The 25,040-nt window shown below is 34.2% G+C and overlaps 2 protein-coding genes and 1 long non-coding RNA gene across 6 annotated transcripts in view; 1 reads left to right on the top strand and 2 right to left on the bottom strand.

Annotated features, from left to right (window-relative positions):
- The first annotated feature begins 5,149 nt into the window (after positions 1 to 5,149).
- On the top strand, positions 5,150 to 8,967 carry LOC111049756. The gene is made up of 4 exons (XM_039423131.1): positions 5,150 to 5,339; positions 6,632 to 7,074; positions 7,716 to 7,784; positions 8,511 to 8,967. Exons 2-4 carry the CDS (start codon positions 6,813 to 6,815, stop codon positions 8,867 to 8,869), a joined length of 690 nt encoding a protein of 229 aa, XP_039279065.1. The 5' UTR covers positions 5,150 to 5,339; positions 6,632 to 6,812; the 3' UTR covers positions 8,870 to 8,967.
- A 2,352-nt stretch (positions 8,968 to 11,319) lies between these two features.
- On the bottom strand, positions 11,320 to 15,546 carry LOC111055826. Of its 4 annotated transcripts, none has more exons than XR_005570687.1 (5): positions 15,533 to 15,546; positions 14,125 to 14,195; positions 13,236 to 13,313; positions 11,993 to 12,078; positions 11,320 to 11,457 (listed from the first exon to the last, which is right to left on the bottom strand). It is a non-coding gene; the product is annotated as an uncharacterized LOC111055826 (long non-coding RNA). The 4 variants fall into 4 exon arrangements; XR_005570688.1 differs by lacking the exon at positions 15,533 to 15,546 and adding an exon at positions 15,283 to 15,438; XR_005570690.1 differs by lacking the exon at positions 15,533 to 15,546 and adding an exon at positions 14,990 to 15,003.
- Positions 15,547 to 21,735: 6,189 nt separating this feature from the next.
- LOC111044217 overlaps positions 21,736 to 25,040 on the bottom strand; it is a 12,279-nt gene continuing 8,974 nt past the window's right edge. Inside the window, exons 4-5 of the mRNA XM_039422721.1 lie at positions 22,982 to 23,153; positions 21,736 to 21,758 (exon numbers count right to left, since the gene is read on the bottom strand). Coding sequence (XP_039278655.1) covers positions 21,736 to 21,758; positions 22,982 to 23,153 — 195 coding nt within the window. The remainder of the gene's footprint in view (positions 21,759 to 22,981; positions 23,154 to 25,040) is intronic.

Genomic DNA, 25,040 nt, shown 5'->3' with positions numbered 1-25,040 from the left:
ACGTCTACTCCTACCAGGTCACCGTCTAGGTGTCACCCCGACAACCTGGTCATGTTGGCCATAGGCGACAACCAGTACCCTTGTAAAAATATATCATTGCCGTCAAATTGTCACCTACTAGACCAAAGGTATACCACAGGGTGGGGCTCAACCAACTGACCCAACTCCCATTTGACCCAACCTACCACTAGACCCAATTTTTTAAAATAGAGAGAAACCGCGAAACCATTTGACCCAATAGACATCTGACCCAATATACCATTTGTCCCAACTCTATAAATATCAAAAAACCAACTGACCCAATTGACATCTGACCCAACCTACCACTTGACCCAACTACTGTGCTGCACTCTGGCAAATTTTCTGCAATGTTCCAGGCTTGGTTACTCTCTACCTACGGTCTACTCTTCAGGTAAAAGTCTAGAAGGCCTTGAAACCAAGCACAACTGTTTTGACAGTTCTTGCTATCTTTGAGGTTAGATTTGTGTTATTTTGTGATTTTGAGGTTAGATCTGTATTATTAAATTTGGATGAGGTTATTAGATTTGGTAAAACCACCATAAAAGCATCTTATCAATCAGTAAATGATTGATGATTATTCAATTTGATATAGGTAACTTTTCACAACTAGATTTTACCTTACTCCAAGTATTGTAGTCTATTGTTGCTATCATAGTTTTTATTAAGTCAGAAAAAAGCTGTTGACAGGTATCCTACAGCCTACGATATAAGTTCTGTAAGACAATGGAATTGAGTTACTGTATTAGAAATAGAAATTGGAAATGAATATTTATGGACATTCCTTATAACCTAGGTTAAAACCTACAACATAAATAATTGTAGAGAATGACTTTGATGGAATCTGCCTTAAAAAATTTCCTCACAAGTTTCTTCCCTCAGTAAATTTGGATAAGTGTTTCTAGAATACATCGATTTAGAGTAGCCTACCTACATAGTTTTATGAATATTTCAGAAGCTATGTTTCTGGTTGTACTATTTATTTACTGAGAAATAAACAATTTGCACAACGAAATTTGTAAAAAAAATCGAATAATCTCCATGATATAGTACCCTACAATTCTCGGTTACCGGTACTTATGAGACTGCATTTCTCAGTTGAGTTATTTATTGAAGTTATCGAAGGAGTACCACTCATCAAGAAGGCATTGATGTTTTGTGCACCATAAACTATTCCACGAGAGCGCAGCACAGTAGTTGGGTCTAGTGGTAGGTTGGGTCAGATGTCAATTGGGTCAGATGGTTTTGTGATGTTTATAATATTGGGGCAAATGGTATATTGGGTCAGATGTCTATTGGGTCAAGTGGTTTCGCGGCTTTTCTCGATTTAAAAAAATTGGGTCAAGTGGTAGGTTGGGTCAAATGGGAATTGGGTCAGTTGGTATGCACCCCACTGTTGTGGAAGCTGATGAAGTAGTTAATTATCCAACAGAATTTCTAAACTCACTTTATCTGCCAGGGATACCACCACACATATTGAAATTGAAAGTAGGTGTGCCAATTATCCTCTTGCGGAATATTAATCAGCCAAAACTCTGCAACGGCACGCGACTTGCAGTTAAGAGATTAATGAATAATGTAGTGGAAGCAACGATTTTAACAGGGCCTTTCAAAGGTGAAGATGTCCTCATTCCTTGAATACCCACGATCCCGACCGATACACCATTTCAATTTAAAAGATTGCAATTCCCAATTCGATTGGCATTTGCAATCACAATCAACAAAGCTCAAGGTCAATCTTTAGAATTGTGTGGTCTAGATTTAGATGTGGATTGCTTTTCACATGGACAACTGTATGTTGCGTGTTCCCGAGTCGGCAAACCAGATAGTCTTTATATTTACGCAGACAGTGGAAAAACAAAAAATATTGTATATAAACAAGTATTGCAAAATTAAACTTATATGAAATGTATTCTTCGTTTTTTCTCATTTCTCAACCATTCGCAAACAGAGAGTGAGAATAGGGAAAAATCTGAGTGCAGAAGAAGGCCTTCCTGTAAAATTCGGCATGCCACAAGGAACAGTTCTTGGTCCGATACTGTACCTCATCTTTGCCAATGAGTTGTGCTCACTCGACATTGGTGGCAAGATTATTGTCTTTGCCGACGACACAGCTGTGATATTTCAAGGCAACAACTGGAACGAGACTTTCATAACCGCTGAATTAGGCATGGAAAAAATTACACTTTGGCTCCACAGTAATATCCTGACTCTCAATTCATCAAAAACTAAATTTCTAGCATTTTCACTGACGGACTCCAAAAAACCTGTACAAAATACAATCAAGTTACATCACTGCAAAATAAATCGCATAGACTGCAATTGTCCATCAGTAGAACGAACAGATAATATAAAATATTTAGGAGTTATAATAGACGACTTACTTTGGTGGGACAAACACATCATACAGCAAACAACAAAACTCAGGAAACTGGTTTACAGTTTCATTCAACTCCGACAGATACTCACACTGGATACGTTAAAAATTGTATATCACGCATTGGTAGAGTCAATAGCAAGATATGGAATCCTGGCATGGGGAGCTACATATTTCTGCCATATCAATCCTGTTTTTAAAGTCCAGAAACTCATCCTCAGAATAATGGGACAGAAACATCCACTCTACCCTTCAGATTCTCTATATGAAGAGCTCCAACTACTGAGCATCCGACAAATTTACATTCACAAATTACTCACATTCATCAGGAAAAACCCGCAGTTCTTTCTCAACATGGACCACACCCACAGCACGCGAAGAAGGAATATTGATCTAGCAGTCCCCAGGATGACAACAACTGCCGCCCAGAGAACAGTCACATACTTAGGACCGAAGATTTACAACAGGCTGCCAATGGACATCAAGGAAATGGTACTGGTTAATATATTTAAAGCAAAAACAAAAACTTGGATAATTGAAAATAGAATAAATTATAGTGAAGACCTTATTACAAACTAGATATTATGAATATTATTAATTCATTTTTTTATCAATCCTTTTTAAGAGACTATTCTCAAATATTTTTTTCTTTTAGAATCTAATTATTTTCCATCAATAATTTTCTATTTTATATATAGGTATTCATTTACTCATTTTAATTTCTTTTTTCTAAAAATTTTGCTTTTTTTCATTTTATTTCTCACATAAACATTATTTTTCCTTTTAGTTTTGTAATTGCACAATAAACCAGATTTAACAGCTCACATAACACAGATGTTCATAATTTATTTAACAAGCATAATATTTGTGGTTTCCCAACACATATTTTATATATAGTGGGGGCCACAGAAAAAAAAAATAAACATTCAATCACAATGTGCCACTGCGAAGCGTGGCAGGGTACAGCTAGTGATACTATAAAATATTATTCATTGACCGATCGAAGTGAGGTCCAAGATTCATGTTGACGGTTTTGCATTTCTCTTGATGTGTGTTCCGCATTTACAGCGAAACACTGTATTTACAGCCTGGTTGCACAAAATTCGGTTAAATTTTAACCGTGATTAATTTCACAAGAACCAATCAGAGAAGACCTTTTTGATAAGATGGCTTCTCTGATTGGTTCTCGTGGAATTTATCACAATTAAAACTTGACCAGCTTTCTAGTTTTTCGAAATTTCATTTGAATGTGGACTACAACCATGCCCATTTTGGAAAACAAATTTTCAACTCCAGCTGTTTAAAGTATAGAACTTAACTAAATCCCGAGCTCGGAAACCGGTCCTTAATGCCCTTAGGCATTGAAAACCAATTTGCAAAAATAGACGAAATACAGCTGACTCAATTTGTGTTTTCTTCAGGATAATAATATTATGAGAGTAGGAGGAACTTTCTCTGTACTCCAATATTAAGCTGAACATAAGAGCTCCTATTCCCTCATTACATTCATTTTCACAATTGCGAATGGATAGAGAATGTAGGAATAGATTATGGAGATGAATGTAATGAGGTTTCTTCTCCTCCTTCTCCTCTTTCTCTTTATTATCCTTCTTCTATTTCTCTCTATTATCCGTCTTCTTCTTCTTCTCCTTCCCCTTTTTCTCCCTTTTCTTCTTCTCCTCCTCCTTTCCTTCTTCTCCTTCCACGTTGAGAATATTGTCACGTTTTACACGTGATCTTCTTCCTCTTTGATGGTGCTACAGCCAAAATCGAGCCCTGGCCTCCTCAATACTGCGCCTCCATCCATCACGATCTCTTGCCTTCATTCTCCAATTCCTGATGCGAAGAAGTTCTGCAGCATCCTTTGAGATCCCATCCACCCATCTCAGTCTTGGCATTCCCACCGGTCTTCTGCCTCACGGTTGCCCCATATATATTTTTCTGGGAGACCGAGTGTCTGGCATCCGCTCCACATGCCCTGCCCATCTTAAGCGGTTCAGTCTGACATTTAATACAGACAGGGGCGGCTCTTTATAAAGTGCAGCTAATTCATTGTTGTTTCTTATTCGTCAGACACCCTCATCACATACAGGTCCGTTACACGTGATCAGCTTATTGAAATAGATTGTATCTATACATCTGGAATATATATTCCAAATTTTATCAAAATCGTTAGAGCCGTTTTCGAGATCCTCCCGACATACAAACATACAGCAATTTTTTGTTATAGTGATGTCCACGTTATAATGGCAGTGGAAAAAGATAGGAGAACAACGTTGCCGATCCTCACTGTCTTGTCAAGGCCTTCTTGACGGAGCTGATACAGGTTTATTAATGTTATATCAATTGTTTATTTTCGTTTAAAATAATCAATCATATTTTATCAAGCAAAAAATTATATTTTTCAATATTTCCTAATGAATTTTCATAATTAAGATGGAATGTTTTGTTACTTATTTATTAGTTCTACATTGTTAAAAGCCGATCTGACAACAGCGCAAAGCGAGAGAGAGATAGCGCTATCCGCTTTGTTGAATGATAAACAAGGATATCAATACCACTGCCAATCAAACACTGCCAATATAACGTGGACCACACTATAGAATAGGATTTAGAATGAGGAACTTTGTCATTGTAGTTGACAAAACAAGCACCTGGAGCGCTAAAGTGACAGCGCATGTGCATTACGATGAAATATATTCGAGGAAGTAGCCTAAGTCACCGGAAATTCAAATATTTATAAAACTTAAATCCATGTTTTTAATAAAGTTCAATCAGATGATTATTTACTTAACCTACCGAAAATCCTGCGTCTCTTCCGGTGTCTGAAAAGCTGCATGGTGATTTCAGAAATTTTCATCTGATTATTTTCTTTATCAGCATCTGATTAATTGTTGTCAACTTATTCACTTTGATAAAACAATTATTATCAAAACTGTATCAGGTGAGATATTAACATTTTGAATAATTTTCTAGCTCAAGTTATATTATTGCTATTCTAGAATGGAAAACAATTCGGTGTGTTCCAGTATGTAAGAAATTTATATTAGGCTCATTACATTAAATACATAAAGCTGAAAGCTGGAATAAATTTTAAAATTAAACAAAGTGTCTACTTTTATAATTTTCATAATGCATTTGTAAATACTTAGTCAAATGCAAAATATTGAATTCCTATTCTGCAACTCGTGCAGTTTGTACTGTCTTTTGAAGTGTAGTTGCGTATCATAAATTGGACTGCTTAATATAAAGATTTGTTCGGAAATTTAAATTGAAAGGATGATATCAATGTTGGTCTAGTAAAAAGGTTTACTGGACGATATTCTGTTCAAAATTCAACTGTGGATTCTATGACTTATAAATCAATAGTTCACTTTCAAGTTTTCATTGATATTTACTGCTACACGAGATTACTACGTTTCTTTTTTGAAGGCCACTTGTATTTTTATGAAAAATTAAAAATCACATTACCCTTTTTCAAATTTATGTTCTCTTCATGGTGCGACTGCACCAACACGACAACGTTGAGGCGATCCAGCTGCTAGACAATGGAGGGTTGGTGCGGAGGCTCAAAAGGAGGAAACCGTATGAGCTAGTGTAGTGCTTGTTCAATTAGTGTCCAGTGAAAGAGCAGAGCAGTGATTGAGTGAATCTAGCTTTTATAGTACAGTCATAAGTGTACATATTAATTAAACAATCAATATCAGTAAGAATATCTAATGAGATATTCGCTGTTAACATTTTAAAGTAGTATGTTAGGATAGAAAAAATTAGCTCATTAGTCTCTAGACTAGATAGCTATAGTATTGACAATAAAGAAAAAAAATGTTCTCTTCATGTTTCGACTTATGTAATTTTCAAGTGATTCACTTAGAATGATGTAATAGGCCTATAGGAATGACGTAATAGGTCGAAGCATAAAGTTGGAAAAAATTATTTTTTTTTAAATTTCTATTCACGTTATAATGCCAGTGGAGAAGGATAGGAGAACAGTTCATTCTTGTTAAAAATAAAGCATATTTTATTTGTAAAAAAATATTTCAATTATGATATATTTATTAAATAAGATTATATAATTTCTATAATTGAGATGTAATATTTTGTTGATTAATTCTATTTCCATATTGTTGAAGATCAAGTTAGCGAACATGATTTTCATTTTTAATGAGAATGTGAGTAGAAAAATTGATCAACCCTATTATAGGGAAAAGTAAATATGAAAAATGTTTGTTTCAGGAATGGCTGATCTGGTATTTGCTGTGGATGACCAGCCGCCAGTGCCCTCTACCGCATATCCGCATATACAGTAGAGCATACGGCCTTCTGCAATCTTCAGAGGATCAACCGAGCTGAGGATCCTCAAGAAATTAGGAGAAGGAGACATAGCGACAATGTCACAGAGGACATTAGATCGGCCATGTCACGTCTCACAGCTGGCCGAATCACGGTCATTCAGTTTCTCATGAAAGTGGGCCACTGTGCAGATAATATTATAGTTTTGAATAGACGCCAAGAGCATGTGGACGACATAGCTGTTGACATCGATTTGATGTTGCCGGTATCCGCAGAAGAGGTGGCGATGGAGGTTGCCCCCCCTAGACGGCGATTAGCGGCAGCCTATGCCAGACGGCAACGAAGACGCCAGCAGCCCTATGCAAGGCAACAGCGGCCGGTTCAAGGTAAAACAATGCTTTCAATTACAGTTTCAACTACGCTAAATTCAAGTTTATATATTACTATGATTAAGCTGATTTTACGACTCGCACTGGCGCACACGGAATCTTCCTTCTGCCGGTGTTTTTGCCTCACCCACTGTACTCATGCATGTGAGCATGAATTGAATCTTCATTTGATAACTGTTATTTATAATATCATGAAAAATCTGGTGTGGCGCACTCACACAACTTTCCTTGCCGTTTTGAAAATTGATCACCTGACGCTAGTGTGCACGCGCACCTCAAGTCTACTTATAAACAAAGATCTGAGCCAGCTGGTGACAGGACAATAACGCTGGAGACATACGAGGTCTGCTATCTCTTCATAGTGAACGATTTAATAGAATCAACAGTTGCCAACAGTTTGCAATTAGATAATCGCATTTTCTCGAATTTCGAGCTTATTTTCAATTGTAGGTGAGAATGTTAATATGGTAATAGGGCAAGGAAAGTAGAAAGGATATAATTTCGTTATTTCTAATTAAATAAATTGACATCAGATGTTAATTAATTTTTATGTATGTATCTTAGATTAAGTGTAGTAGCATATACTTATATTTATTTTTTGTAAAGCTTTTTTGTAAATTGGTAATCCAATGTTCCAGACGTCAATGTGGCGTTGCAGCAGCCAGCCTCTCCTCCACAGCAGCTGGTTGAGAACATTGCAGTCGAAGGTAAAATGAATGCTTTCATATTTTCTTAATCTTTATATCATCATAAAAGTATAATGAAGCAGGCACTAGAATACTGAGTGTAATTCATGGAAACGTATAATTAGATCATCAAGAGGTATATTTTCCTCTTTACCTTTATACCGGCATAACTTGAATCACAACTATCACTACTGAATAGAGAATTATTTCAAATTGAAAGCTTTCAATCAGACTTGAAATGTACACGATTCTACCTCTCACAAGTTCAGTTATTGTTTTATACATTCTTCAACTGCTTCAATCAACTATCGGAAATTATTGAAAACACCTTTAGTGTTTTCACTAAAATTAAAAAATAATTTTTCGCCCCACTTGGATGTAATGAGCTGGTTTTCGTGCGTCATATGGAGGCCGAAAGTGATTGTTTTCTGACCAGGCCGGTAAAATTTTTACGGCCCTAGGGCTGTAAAATAGCCTTCAAGTCAGCTGATTCTGATTTGATGTGAACGTGTTTACAATACGTGTTTACGTGTGCACACTGAGGTATGAAGCGGCCGCTCCCCGCTTCGTGTTGTGCTTCATAACAATTCACCCCGTATGACCCCTCTTACAAACATACACACACTCACACATACACAAACCAATACTCAGGGGACCTTGAAACGTGTAGAAATTGGTGTACCTTAATCTTTTTCGATTTGATAGGATATAAACTAAATGAAAAATGATATTTTTTCTAATTTCCAGAACTATATGCAGGCCCAAATCTGGAAAATTATAGGCTGGAGAAGATTCGCCTGGATATAAATTCCATTCATTCTTGTCCACCGCAAGATTTTGTTGAGCGGCAATTGCGGGAGTTGGAGAGGGATTTGGAGGAGGACAGGGAGGCTACTTCCGAACACATAGCTCCTTACCCGCAATGCAGTTATTGCTTAACAAACACGGCAACCAGAATGGCAGTACCATGTGGGCACTGGGCAGGATGCATAGAATGTTGCAGTCTATTGTTAGAATGTTACAAACTATTCAAGATGGCGGACAAACGTTTTGAAGTGTCAGAAAGTAGCTTTTTCAATTGGAAAAGGAACCACATTCTATTATAAAATGTTGAAATTATACATCAAACTGAAGAGAATTGAATCCTCTACAACCCAACATTCAGTACTTATTTTTCTATGCATTCCCATTGTTGTTGGGTAATAAGCGAAGTGAGGTCTAAGATTCAAGTCGACGGTTTGGCATTTCTCTCAATGTTTAAATGTTGCGCATTTGAGGCGAAACGCGGTAATAGATTTTCATTGAATTTGACAGGTATGTTCCTTAATTTAATTGCGCGTCGATATATATACAAGGTTTTTTGAAATTTTGTATTTCAAGGATAATATAAAAGGAAAAAGGAGCCTCCTTCATACGCCAATATTAGATTAAAAATCAGACTATATAATTATTCATCATAAATCAGATGACAAGTGATTACACAGATGTATGGAGAAGCCAGTCTATTGATGTAATTAAGGTCTATAGTTTCAATCAGGTACTTGTGGATGAGAATACTACGTGAGGTCTACTGTTCACAGAACTACTAGTATAATAGGATTCCAGCTGATTTGTGTTGTAATAAAATAATATATAATTGCAATTGTTTATTTATTTTATTGCTCAGTGAAACTGCTTGTATTCCTCAACTTTCAACATTTATTATTTGATGTTAAGCATGCATTGTAAAATGTCTTATCCTATACTATTAAACGAGCAACTTCTGTTTATATTGTAACGCTCCTTGGGGGGTTCCTTGTTTTTTGACTTGAATAATGCCCCAGACGGAGACGACACACAGGTATAAAATCTTTCACTGAATCCTCGGTGTTGTAATCTCAAATTTATGAGTATGTGGATGAATTCTACAGAGCACCAGACTGAGAGATTCAATATAAGATTTAATTTAATAGTCCAAATCGCGGGAGGCACAAACTCCTGCACACCCCTTGATCTGTTCAATGACTATCTCTATGAGAATAATACTCTTTGCAAGTATGCGTCGTAGTGTAGCAATTGCTAGACACCAGATTCAGAGACCTTAAATTATTACCTGTATTGTGGACAGTGCACAAAATCAAACAGGTCGAGCAAGGAACTTGGTGCATATAATTTGCGGGATTGCGCCACTAATAAATTCCGACGGTCTAGGCTAAGTTTGATATACCAAATGCCGTTCGGAAGATACTTCGCGGACAGAATATTTCCAAGTTTCAGGCTCTATTGTATGATTCTTTACGCTGTAACTGTTTCTGCTCTGTAGTAGGAACTTTTATTCCTAAGTCGATGAAGGGCACAGATAGAAGAAGCTGAGATATTAGCAGGTAAGGACAGAGAACGTATAATCTCGATCTGACCCCACTTAATATTTCCACTTAGATCTGTTCCTTGAACCAGATTTGGATCAATTATTTCAATGATAGTTTTTGATAATAATAATAATATCTTCTATTACTTAGATTCATTTCATTTCATGGTCTCAATAATTTTAAGATGTCACAACATGATTGTATTTTACCGGATCTCGAAAACGGCTTAAACGATTCTCACGAAATTCAGAACATAGTAGGTTTATAATATAAAGATTCAATTGCACTAGGTCTCATCCTGGGAAAACTCGCTGAATGACATTAAAAGGATAATTATTATTCATCCTTGAAAAAACAGGTGATAATAATTATTTCGTCGTCTGTTGGTGATGGAAGTGAGTGAACGAGTTCATGTGTGTGGGACTGTGTCAAAATTATGCCTCATCTGTTGAGCTTTTGTAATCATTCAATCAGGTGCTTAGTGCCGGTTGCAAAAAAGCCGGGTTATTTTCAATCCTGATTAATTCCAGTATATCCATCTTTTTTAAATGGTCTTCTCTGATTTGGTTCACGTGGAGTTAATCAGGATTAAAATTTAACCGGCTTTTGTGCAACTGGGCCTTTGTGAGGGAAATTTTTGCATTCCTCTGGGAATAAATCTCAACTTACTGTGATTAGATAGAACATTTCTGTATGAATGCTATTATAATTTCTTCTTTCGTAATAAATTTTTTATGCCTTTGTACTCCATAGCGAAGCTCGGTCCCCGATATTTGCAATAAATAAATGTCTTTCTCATCATAGAGTTATGTGAAATAAAAAAAATCGGAGTATGATTAACTTTTAAACTTTTGTTTAGAAAATTCAGAACACATTTTGAAAGTATAATTTTTCAATATATTTTTTCAAGCTTTCTAAATGTATTTCCATTTTTGTCAAGGTATTCTTTACACAAATCAAAATATATGACTTGTGAATATTAAATTCACAGAGATGCTAGAATGGAATAGGATAATATATTAATCAATAACACAGATATGAATGAATTTAAATTAATTTTACTTAGCAAACATATAATATTATTTGCTACAACTGTATTTGCTTACTTCGTAATTCCTGTAATACTTTATATACTTTAAATACCTTCGTAATACTTACAGACAGTAGTTTCATACACTTGAATACTTGACCAAGATGAAAAATACTCACTTGAAATGCATTTCAGTTCTCTCAAACGCGATTCCTATTGTCCTGCTAGTGTCATCCCTCACTCATCCACCATTACCCTCCATAGCATTGTAACAAAACACCATATCAATTCTATCCACTGTCCTCAGTAACTTGATCTGAAAAAATAAATTGATATCAGTACCAGAAATTTAATATGATTTTCTTCTATCTCGGCAGCCACCAACGTTTGTGCCATTAATTGTATCAAAATTGTATTCCAAGAGCAGTATATCACGACTTATACAAGGGCTTATAGCTCTCCAACAATGCGTCGTAAAAACTGATGCTTATCGCAGGTTTGTAGAGCATTGAATTCTCTTTGAAATGATGTATTATTTCACTATTCCAATTGTATCAAAATTGTATTCCAAGAGCAGTATATCACGAATTATACAAGGGCTTATAACTCTCCAACAATGCATCGTAAAAACTGATGCTTATTGCAGGTTTGTAGAGCATTGAATTCTCTTTGAAATAATGTATTATTTCACTATTCCAACTTTTTCTTTCATTGTCTTAGCAGCTTTAATGTAGGGGGTGAAATTTTCATTGCTGCAAAATTGATCGTTTGAAAATGTCATTTGAAGTGTCTGTGGAACAATTTTGGATTTTGCAGCTTATTAATTTGGACCAGTTAGTGAGTGAACATACCGAAAGTGCGCATCTTTATCATCCCCTCTGCTGAAGGTGTGGAACCGCTGAGTTGACACTTGTTTCAGCAATGGAAATTTCACCCCCTGAAAGCATCAGAATGCATTCTGACTCTAAAATTTAAAAATTAAGGATATGTCAATCATCAATATAATACACGCTCAAGAAGAACGTATGCACTTCAACAACATAGAAGACAATTCTTTGAGAAACGTCCTTCCTACATGGGAGCTACCGGTAAGTTCTTCAACCAGCTACCAATTAATATCAGAGAGAAGGATGGTGCGATTTTCAAAAATGAATTGAAAAGATATTCAATTTCGATTAGTCCTCATTCTACACAAAACTTTCTCAACTGATTATTGTGAATTATTGTTAACTATTTTATTATTTTATGACACTATTTATATTGTAAAAATGCAATGATAAATAAAGAACTATTTGATTTGATTCGATTTGACCCCGCAGTTCTGTTTAGGGTATTAAGGAGGTAAACATATCAAAAGTCCCCACTCCAACCCCCTGTGCTAAGGTGGTATGGGTGGTTCAAAGATACATTTTTTTGATTTCTCGCATATAAATCGAAAACTATGTATCTTACGTACATAATTGTTATTTACAAAATTGAAGCTTACATAATTTCCTACAATATTCAAAACATTTTACACCTTCAAGAGCGGATATCTCGAAAACTAGAGAAGATACCGTATAAAAAAAGTTGTGAGATGAATATTGTAGGAAATTATGTAAGTTTCAATTTTGTAAATAACAATTATGTACGTAAGATACATAGTTTTCGTTTATATGCGAGAAACCAAAAAATGGTACATTTGAACCACTCACACCCCCTTAGCACAGTGGGTAGGGGTGGGGACTTTTGCTTACCTCCTTACTACGTTTGCATGTGAGCATAAATTGAATCTTCATTTAATAAATATTATTTATAATATCATGAATAATTTCGTTATTTCTAATTAAATAAATTGACATCAGATGTTAATTAATTTTTATGTATGTATCTTAGATTAAGTGTAGTAGCATATACTTATATTTATTTTTTGTAAAGCTTTTTTTGTATTTTGTTTTTGGCAAATAATATTCATTCATTTGATTAGTTTTAGTATACTGCTTGATAGGCCATAAATTAATAGTTAATACTGTTACAATTGGCTTGACAGTTAGTAGTAACAGTTGATAATAATTATAAGAGAAGCATTTTAAAGTCACCTCAAATAGTACTTACGTTTGATATGACGGGCAAATGCTTTTCTCGAAACCAGAAATATTGAATAAGAAGGTAGTCACATCATACAAGGTAGACCTGAAAAAATATCTTAATTCAGGTTTCCGAAAATGTAACACTCTTGTAAAAAATGATAACTTATTACTCTTAAAAGTTTTAAATTTATGGAGATGAATTCAACAGATTTCTTTCTCTCTTTGAAATTCAATGGATGGGACAGGAATAATTTTATCTGTCCGCCAGTTTTATTGGACACGGGAATTGCAGTAAACTGAAAAATTAGGCGAACCAAAACTTATGATCTCTTGATCATGTGATCCTCAAAGGATCACAAGGTGAAACACTGAACAAATAATGAATACAACTTGCAGCTTACTGAAAAATGGTAGGAATCATTTTCTTTAGCTCACGCATGGATTTTCAGAATTACCGTAACTAAAATCTCAGTAATCACATTTTTATAAATAGGTTCGCAAATATTATTTAATGGATTGAATTTTATATTATTAAAAAAATTATATTCAAATTATGAATACTTATAAAATTTGTATGTACTAATTGTATGAGTCAATAATTTTTTTGTAACATTAATTTCATTTGATAGAGTCCTGTTGAAAATATAAAATTTTCTGAGCTCTCGGGGGGCCATGGCCTCTATGGGACCCCATAGAGCCGCCACTGCCTCTAGGCACTCATTTTTATATTTATATAGCAAGTTAATGAACATTCCGTTCTATTATATTAGTTTTAGTATGCTGCTTGATAGGCCATAGATGGTTAATAGTAACTGTTACTATTGATAACTATAACTAACTCAATAGTTAATAGTAGCTGTTGATAATAATAATAATTGTAAAAGAAGCATAATGTCTCCTCAAATATTACTTACGTTTGAAATGATGGGAAAATGCTTTCCTCAAAACCAGAAACATTGAATAAGATAGTCACATCAAGATAGACCTGAAAAAAAACATTTTGATTTACAGCTTCTAGACAATTCTTACTGTTTCAATAGGCCTTACATTTCAATAATGACACAAACACACAAAATCTTCAAACCCTATTTAATTTTATGTAGCCTATGACAGATACATCTTGTGTTTACAATAAGATTGACCATGATATAACTTAATATGGTTTAAAAAAATTATATAAGTAATTCAATACCTACAAAATAACTCATTAACCAAAGCAATTTTTCATCTCATTCTAAGTGATCATAGACTGTAAAATTCTTCAACTGATATATTATTGACGTGACAACGTCTTATAAATTGGTTTGCCGGGAGACACTTCAAGAAACTGCGTTACGTTCCCACGTTATGCGCTCACAATGAGAGCGAGTGAGAGCGTTCGTTTCGGTTCACGGTCGTCTGGAAAGAGCACGAATAGGAGCAGTGGCGAGCAATGCTGCGGCAGCAGCCGAAGGCATTCACCTGGAGAGAGAGTGAAACGGAGCAGTCAACCTGGGCAGGCGCCGCAAGCAATCTCCTGCGACTGCGCCACTACTTCAAAATGTCAAGTCAATGGTTGTCTCTCTCGCTCTTAGGCGGGCGCGGGCTAACCCTAACCATGCCCGAGTGGAAGGGACGCGTGTCTCTCACTCACTCTCATTGTGAGTTATTATTTCATCCTTCTTCCTACCATACGAATGAATATTCACATTAAAACTATTTTACCACTCAAAGTCGTTGTCACGTAATACTTTCGCCCGTATACCGACTTTACAGGCAACCATGCATTTTTTTACTAACCGTCAGGCTCGCTTCACGAGCAAACCTCAGCAAAGGAATATTTTTATTAGTATAGTAAAATTTCTAAAAGCCATTGGCTATAATATGAACAGTAGGATCCCTAAAAGTGGGCTAGTCCAATAATAGTTAACAAAAATATATAAAAGTGAGGCCATCTTGATCAATTTAGTGTATTCTGTTCTTTCTTTCTACTTAGAAGATTTTATAATTCATGTCTCAGCTTTTGTACAATTATATTATAAATAAATTAATCTTACAGATTAGAAAAAAATTCTAGCTTAACACTGAGTTACCTGTGTTGTTGTTAACCTCACTGTGTTGTTATGTTAACCACATAAATAGCAAAAATTATTGTAATATAAATCTTGTTTTACTATACACGTTACTAAACTATGAAAGCTAATTTTCAACTTGAAATTTTAATAAAATATCACATCGAAGCTTTGGACGAAAAGAATCCATTGCTTTGTTTATGAAGAAAATAATTTAGTTTAATACTGAGTTACCTGTGTTGTTGTTTAATTTAGTTTAACACTGAGCTACCTGTGTTGTTGTTATGTTAACCACATAAATAGCAAAAATTATTGTAATATAAATCTTGTTTTACTATACACGTTACTAAACTATGAAAGCTAATTTTCAACTTGAAATTTTAATAAAATATCACATCGAAGCTTTGGACGAAAAGAATCCATTGCTTTGTTTATGAAGAAAATAATTTAGTTTAAATAGAAACAAGTAGAAAAATGTAGAGACTAGGCTGGTAAGAATGTTATAGGCAGCGCTAGTATCAATCTTCAAAACGTCACGGATCTAGTGTATAAGTATAATGCTATACTAGCAAGAACCCGTGCTTCGCAAGGATCTATTTTAAAACTTGACAAAATAAAAACTTGACGTAATGAAATTTTGAAAAATTGAGAATAGACCTATAACCATCCTTGGTTAATTAAGAATCTATAAGCAAAATTTCAAGTTAATTAGTCCAGTAGTTCAGACGTGATGATGCGTCAAACATAATTTTCCTATCCCGTACGTGCATAAGCCACCTCTTTACTTAATATAATTATTATAGATATAGTTAACGACTGCAAGAGATAGGACTGTGGAACAGAATAGTGGTGAAACTATGATAGCGCCAGAAGTGTCTCAAACACAATAGTAGGTACTACATGAACTTTTTGAAAGTGATTTGAAAAAATGTTAAAACAACAGAACTGAATCCTTATCATTCTACCTTCATTTAGAGAGGCTTTTGTTTGAGCCGAATGGAGATCTATTTATAAAAAAATGAATGTCTGATTGTGTGTTTGTTTGTTTGTTCCCTGTAGACTTGAAAACTACTTGACATAACGGCATGAAACTTTGGGAATATGTTGTGTGAATATTGGGGATGGTTTCTGAACAGAAATTTTAATAGGGGGGCTAATAATAATTATTTATTAATACATTTTACAGACATATGTTTTCGAAATTTTCGGCCGAGCGGCTACTGAAGAACGAAAAGATGATCATGATTCAAGATCATATTGTGATAATATGATTTAGCATCTAAAGTTACCAGCTGTAATAAACATATCACCCTGTGATAAATTATTGTGTACTGGTATTAAAACGGTAGTTTGAAGTTGAAGTGTAGTCGATTGGTACCAGCTGTTGATAATGGTTCCATAGAAGACCTATACACATAATTAACACTCCCCTATCATTGAGAAACTGGAAAATGTTGAAAAAAATTATTCACCTAATGAAAGAGAGTATATATATATATATATATATATATATATATATATATATATATATATATATATATATATATATATATTGATTGTATAGTATATATGTATGGTATTCATATTGCATTCATTAATTACTGAAGAATGAGAGAATAATTTACAATTTTTTGAATTTAGCTTAGCTTATATTCATCCTAAAATGGAAAGAATATGGAATTCTGTGTGATTCATCGTACATCGCATATTTCCTGGACCATATATCGACAATCTACAGCTATGAAAACATTGAATATTTTTCTTTGAAACACTGATATAACCTTTTTTTTAATTGAAGACTTTACTGATAGATATTACTACCAATTGATTGAGAAGAATAATATGTTTTCGGAATAATGAATGCTGCATGACTAAGCACATAGGAAGTCCGTATTGAGATGTAAATGAACATGTTGATTGTCAGATAAATTTCATGATTCACCAAATAAAGTCAAGTGTAACATGAGATACATTGGCGGTGCGAAGTTCGCTGGGTAAGCTAGTTGTAAATTAAGCTTTATTATTAATAGACAACGCTGAAAAAGACAGGCTCAATCACCAGGAATACTATAAATCTGTCAGTTTGTCGGGGCTTAGCCTTTTAGTATAGGTAGAAGAAGAGAAAGAAGAAGAAGAAGAAGAAGAAGAAGAAGAAGAGAAAGAAGAAGAAGAAGAGGAAGAAGGAGAAGAGGAGTAAGAAGAAGAAGAAGAAAAAGAAGAAAAAAAGAAGAAGAAGAAGATAGATTATTAAGTTGCTTTGGCCTGTGATCTGTATAAATGTCCTGTAACAACTAAAGGTGCGTCCACACATGCCGAACCGAACCTCGAACCGCGCAGCAAACCGTGCATTCCACCGAACATCTTGCCTTTCAACGAACGTGAGCATATGTTTCATAATGTTAAAAATCAGCAGTTAATCATTCGCCGTACCGTACTCCGAACCATTCGCCGTGCCGCTTGCCTCTGTTCTAACTGCTCGCCTCACCTCACTCCGAACTTTTCAGCCAATCAGAGCCCTCGATTCAATTCGCCGTGCAGCTCGCTCCACAATATTTTGGCTATCCATCACAAGTGGAAAACATGCGAACATGAATACAGAAGTATGGGCAATTTTTTATTTGATTAAATTCATGTTTTGAAGAATTCATTGTTACGAATGATAAATTGATAGGAGCTTATAAATATTTTCTAATTCAAATGGAATAACTTCTGAAAAAAATAATGATTGGATAAATACCAATATTGAATTATTGTTGACCAAGAACTCAGTACATCGACAATTCATTCAACTAATTCTGTATTGATGAAATTATAATCATTTTCTCTATTGATAATCAATTTCATCAACTAACTGAAAAAGTACTTCAATTTCCATGAATTTATTAATAGAATTATATAAATCTAAAGTGTAGGTCATATCTAAATTCACAAAGAGTTCGATTCTTGTTGGCAAGATAGATGATATTCAATGCAGAAATCTTTGTTATTTTACTAAAAGATAGGATAAAATGAATAGTTCTTTTTCAGGGGGAGTTTTGACAACCAACAAAACTCATTTTTCATTTGAAGAAATAATATCGAAAAGGTGCATAGGACTTTTTTGTTCAGCTTGCCAAAATACCCCTCATTTCAATATTAAAATTTTCGACTGACTGTACAGTGAGTCAATCATTCTATCAAGGCTTGAATAATTTTGAAATTTTAATTAAATAAAAATTGTAGAGAATAATTATCATGTAGATATCAACACCTTTATTTAAAGACATATTAACTGCATGCGTTTTCATATTGCCGATACAGCATTGATAAAACTGTAGACGTTTATTTAGCAGTCTCAAAAAACTGTTCTAGCTGAAAAATTAATAATACATGCCACGTGTTGGCTATACATTCCATCAGGAAAACGAAGTTCAAAACTATGGGTTTCCTAAACATATGTTTTTGAGATAATTTCTTTGATGCAGCTGTTTCACATTCACCATTATAAATTATACAGAGTTTGTGGGAATAAAAATATTTATTGATTACCAAAACAATACTATTATTATATTAATGATAATAATTAATTATTAAAACAATAGGCCTACTTTTATTATATCAATAATAATAATATTATTGAACATAATTATTATTTGTCAATAATCATCAGAACAATATTATTGAGGTTGAGTGGAATCAGGTAGAAAGCAATAATAGAACAGATGTTCTTTTTTGAATTTCTATCATATTATTTTGTTATTTCCAATGATTACAACATATGTTAGAATATCACATGTCAAATAAATATTATCTCATTTCCATATGGCATTCACCTTACCATGTTCATAACCTTACTTAATAGGATCCTTTTTCATCCTTTGAAACCCTTAGAGGCAAAATATCTAGAAATCCGTTCTTAGTGCGCTTCTAGCATGTTTGAAGAATATTTTTGCAAAGTTTCAAGTCTGTAGGACAATTAGTTTGAGCTGTAGTGTGATTTTACATCAAAATTTTCGAAAAATGCCCTCTCCTGGACCCCCCTGTGCTCCTGATCGAAATTTTTCTGCATAGATCTAATTTTTTTTCGTAGCTGAACAAAAAAGTTCCTCATGACTTTGCTGTGCAATGAGCGGTTAAAAAGTACAAAATTTTTGGGGGGCCCCAGCTCCCTCAGGGGGGCAAATTTCTGAAAATCCTTTCTTAGTGGATGTTTTCAGGCTACCATAAACAATCGTGCAAAATTTCAAGTTTTTAGGCTCAGTAGTTTGGGCTGTGGTGTGATTTCAGTCTGTAGGGGCTTAGCCTTTTATAAGTATAGAGAGAGAAGAAGATATAAAATGATGACGTTCTACGTCGACCGAGTGCCTAGTGATGACGTAAATACCTTTGTTTACAATGTCGTCCGAGTGGTTTGTCGTCCGAGTGGGTACCCACCTCTCAAGCATAGGACATTTAACATTGATATTTTGAGTTCCAGATATTTCCAATTCCGCGGCCCCGTCTCCTGTACCTACGGGGAATACATCGTTCACGAAAGCCTGACAACTTGCACGCTGGCGTCAAGGTGTCACCCTCACTATTTTTCACCTAAAGAACACCAGTTGGCACAACTTACACCCCCGCGGCATGGGGAGGGGGTCAAGCAAACATTTTTACTAGTAATGATGTAGAATCGAATTCTAAGCATCTAATAACATCAAGTCTGTCTCTATGCTTATTCTTGATTGCACCATGGTTGAAAATACTCACTCACAAAGACATGATGTTGAAAATATAAAATTAGGAATCTTAATGTCTTTTCATAGAAAACTTGACAGTTTGGCTTCATTTTCTAAGTTTCTAATGAAGAGCCCCCTGGAATGGTGATTTCTTGTGGTGTGGAATCGAGGTGATAGGTTGTCGTGACCATAGACGACAGCCTTGTAAAAATACACCATTGCCATCAAGTTGTCCCCCTGACTACTTGTCACCTATTGGACCGAAGATGCCAAAAAAATTGTGCAACAAAATTTGCAACACAAAAAAGCACTGCAAAGCATGCTGCATGTAGCGAAAGCTGCAAATTATTCGCAAGGGAATATTTTGCAACACATTGGTTTGCGCCAGCACATACACCGCAATGGTATCAAATTTCCGCATGGCAAGTTCTGCGAATTGAATTCGCACTGCAACTGTTCAACTATCAATTTCGAGTAGCTGGTCAAGCAGTCAACGGTTTGGTCAATAGAATTTTTCAGTTGAGTAGAGCCAGGATGATGATCATTAATGATAGTATTTAATATTTTAACATAATAAACATTTCTTTAATCTCCAACTTCTTTTATTCATAACTATCAGTTATTATTTTAGTTATTTATTACAATTATTAGTTGTTCATTACAATTGACAACCTTCTCTGATCTGAGCCTATAAATATCTTAGTTTTGTTTCCAATACAGTTGGATACTAGAAGGAGATTTAAGAAAAAATGATATTAAGTTTTCATAAATTTGATTCCCTGAATATGATGAAATTCCCCAATATAAGAATACTAGTAGACTAAGAATTCTGCGAACAGTAGACCTCGCTCATGAATACAACTTTCAATCTAATGAGAAGGGCCAGTACAGTAAGTGCAGTATATTGTAAAGATTTAGCCATATCATCTATTATTTTCTCCATTGAAAGTGCTAGAGACATTGTTTGCAGGGACACCGGACTTATCAAGGAGGTACCTTTATATCGTCTCCATATTTACAATATAAACATATATTAAAACTTTTCTAATAATTATAAGACATCGGTCAACTGACGGAAAATGGAATATGCAGTATAGGCAATTTAGATGATGAATCGTCTCACAGACGATGGTAATTCTAAATAAGATGAGTTTGTTGGTGACAATGACAGGAGGTTGCTAATGATGTTTTTCATTAAAAGTGGATTCAATGTTATGGCTTGTTATGCCTATGCAGAGTGTTAATGCTCACAAATCGGTTTCCGATCTCATACCTAAAGGAAAACAAAAGACTTGACACTGTAGAGCGACACAAAAATGCATACATACAATAATTACTGTACCTGATAAACTGAAAATTCAGTTAAAAAAATAACTAAAATAATAACTGATAGTTATGAATAAAAGAAGTTGGAGATTAAAGAAATGTTTATGATGTTAAATATTGTCTACAACTAAAATAGGTAGTTGTTGATTTATTAGTTGATTAATTTTATGATTATAAAAATTTTCCACAACTAAAATAGTTGAGTTATCTGTAACATAGATAATAATAGTTATTTATGTATTGATAGACTATTAAAGATTTTTTTAAAATAATTTATCCAATCAATTTAATAATAATAAGATGATTCAATTTAATTATTCTATATAGTAATAATAATAATTTTATAATGATATATTTGGATAAGATAAAACAATTAGTATAGTCTACAAAAAAAAAAAATGGTCGGAACGAGATTTGAACCTGGGTCCCACGCAGTGTATCAAACTACACTCTAACCGTCTTGGACACCATGCCCTGGTAACGCGGTTAATGCGAAAAAGTAGGAACATGAATTGCTCAGTATCTTCAAAGATACGAAAAAGTTACTTTTCAGGTTAGTTTACAGTTTTTTTAAATATTACAAAAAAAAACCGGAGGTCTTACCAAAAATCGTTACACATACGTTTCTGCGCCTTGTTTCAAAGAGCTTGCATACCAAATTTCATCCAAATCGGACAATAACTGCGACTGTAACTGCGGTACAAACAAACAAACAAAAGCCGATCGAGTCGAAACTAAGACCTCAGCTTCGCTTCGGTCAATTACTAAAACTAATAACTATAATTAAATAAAGTTTGTTCGTCAGCTTCACCAGTGTGGACAACTGGCTGGTTCAAGCAATGGTTGTGCCACTGGATTTTTATGGTTGTGCCACTTTTCAGTGGTAAGCTACTGGAATTTTGCGTCCCCTCTAAAAACCATTCAATGTACAAAAGGCATGTTTTGATAGTAGCACTAGAAAATCTCAAACTATACCCTTAGAAACTCACATTTAAATAATATTGAAAGTTCACTGAGACGAAAATTTGTAAGAAATAATTTTATTCAATAAAAATAAAAACCTATAACACCAGAAAGTAACTTAAATGTTGTCAGTTAGCAACAAATATCAACAATGAAGACATTGCAGATTTGACAGTGAACCGCCAAACAATATTAAATTACAGTAAATTTGATTATCAAGGAACTTTCAATAACATCATTGAGATCAAAGTACACATTTATAAAATGGATACAAGAAAAAATTACTTCGATTTAGAATATTATATAATTTTTCTACTAATTGGCCTCTATATTTTCCCCCACCAACCGTTGACGCATTGACAACCTCACTCTAATTAAAACTTCTCTTTAGCCAAAATCAACGATGCAGGTAACGGATAGTAATTTAGCATTTTGCAAACTCTACGTACTTGGCATAATATACGATTTTTTTTACGTAGGATATGATTATAATACTTGATAATTTAGCCTACCAGTATTCCACTCATGTTCTGCATCACGTAGGATAGGACTATACTAATTGATAATTAACCAGTATTCCACTCTGTTCTGTATTTGTTTTTATTGCATTTTGCCAATTTGTTTATGAATGTAAGGCAAATGAGTTTGAATTTGACTTGAAAAACAATTAATACCATTACATGACGACATATGGCCTTCACAAGAGTACGTTAATTGACATAATAAAACATGACCTGATGGATGAAAATGCGTTGTTAGAGTATCTAAATAATTATTTTTCATACATTTTATGATTGGAAATGAATACTCACCATCGAATGTGTCGTGAATTATGAAATGAGTCGATTTGCCGGCTTTGGCGTTGCTAGAACATCCTTTGCTAACATTCAAATTGTTGTTACCAATCTGCAACAAGTGATATAACAGCTGTAGATACAAACACAATAACACACCTGTCAGCATTCCTTATAAATGCTTCCCATTGATCTGATGCTGACAATTCAAAGTAAATCTCACTATAGACAAGCCAGTTTGAGTTGAGTCTTCTATGATTAATCTCTTTTCTGTATAGGGCTACTTGTAATATAAATAGAAAGAAAAATAGAAAATCTCAGTACCCTTTTTGAATTATCTAATAACATGTTTCAACATTGATGCCATTTTCAATTGATATAAAATGGCATCAATTTTGAAACAATTCAAAAAGGGTAATGAGATTTTTTATCTATTTTTTATTTTTCTTTCTTCTATGATTAAGTTTAAGCTGATTTATTGACGTAATTTCTATGAAGTAGAAAAAGCTAGCTATACCTTATAATATTTCAACGGTTTAACCATACTCCAGGTTGAATTTGTGATGTTTCGAGCTATAAAAACTGCAAATACTAATGATTGAGTAAAAATAAAACAATACAGGTACTCTATTATTACGATTTTTTTCATAGATTTTTCAACTCACACCTAACACTCCATCCAGCTAGTTTGATGTGCCCGTAAAATTACAGGGTCATGCTACGCAAATGCCTAAGCATCAACGCAATACATAATAGAACCTGACAAAGTTTCTATAGTGAGGTCCACGTTATATTGGCAGTGGATAAAGATAGAAGAATAGCGATGCCGATTCTCTGCATTAATTATATTTCTACACTGTCAAAAACATAATTGGCATCGTTGTGGACCTAGAAAAGGACAGTACCACCGGCTATGTCGAATGATAGACAAGGATAGCAAAACCAAAGTTGATCAAATACTGTCATTCGTGGACCTTACTATAGTTTCTTGGTCCTAATTTTTATTAAAAAACTATTCTAGTGAAACGGGGATTCATCTGTTTAGCCGAAATCAACCAGAAGAGATGGTGCATTGGAGAATTCCAACACCTATCTTTCAGTTGAGGATCGTAATAATTTTTGTATACGCAATTGTCCGTAAATACTTACTATTATGTTCTGAAACCTCTTTCAGAGCTTTAAAAATAGGTCTGACCTGCGACAGCAAATAACTGTGATGAAACCGATTGAAAAAAGACTTCTGCTACTTGTTCCGAAAAATAAATATTCTCGGGAGCGTTCAAAGTAAGAGCTTTTTGTATAAGGAGTAGAAATGGGGATATAACTTTCCCATTGATTTAAATAATTATTAGGTTCAATGTTAGGTATTTGAGAGTTGCAAAATCTTTAACCAAGGGCTCAGGTGTCCACTGATTTCATTCAGACCATACTAGTTACTCTGAGGTAAGGCAAAGTTTGTTTGCTAATCAGATCTATTATTTATTGGAAGCTTGAGATAGGCTGATGATAACAACTAAGTATTCACAAATAGACCTACATGAAGTTGAAACTTTATTCATTAATTGATATTTGTTTAGAGTAAATACTTGGAGGAACCAGTATTTAGGAATACTAGTGTCAATACTTTCCCTATAAACATATAATATATTATTGTGATCTATCTATTAATATTGACGATAACAACAACCATACCTAAAAGTGAGAAGTATACGTATAGAGAATTACTATTTGATGGAATCATATAATTCATTCATATTATAATCAATCAAAATAATACATAGGAAGCTGTATCATCAACAACGTAATCAGTTGACTAAAAAAATTGATTTGTTCACACCTCTTTTCGAATATTAAATTAAAGATTGTGTTAAATGATGGCATAATAGACTAATTTTGATGAATAGATTATTCTGAATTGCCATATTCAATATTCTGAACTGTTAATCAAAAATGTATTATGTATCTGATTAGGATAGCAACTCCTATTTGTATGAGTACT

This window comes from Nilaparvata lugens, chromosome 3 (assembly GCF_014356525.2).
Source record: "Nilaparvata lugens isolate BPH chromosome 3, ASM1435652v1, whole genome shotgun sequence".
In the NCBI taxonomy this organism is placed as follows: Eukaryota; Metazoa; Arthropoda; class Insecta; order Hemiptera; family Delphacidae; genus Nilaparvata; species Nilaparvata lugens.
This window is presented reverse-complemented; position numbering and strand designations above follow the sequence as displayed.

Bases quoted from the DNA above. Each gene is read 5' to 3' on its own strand.
- LOC111049756 (XM_039423131.1), top strand. From the start codon at position 6,813: ATGTCACGTCTCACAGCTGGCCGAATCACGGTCATTCAGTTTCTCATG. The intron at 7,075-7,715 runs GTAAAACAATGC...CCAATGTTCCAG, and splicing joins GCAACAGCGGCCGGTTCAAG to ACGTCAATGTGGCGTTGCAG. The intron at 7,785-8,510 runs GTAAAATGAATG...TCTAATTTCCAG, and splicing joins TGAGAACATTGCAGTCGAAG to AACTATATGCAGGCCCAAAT.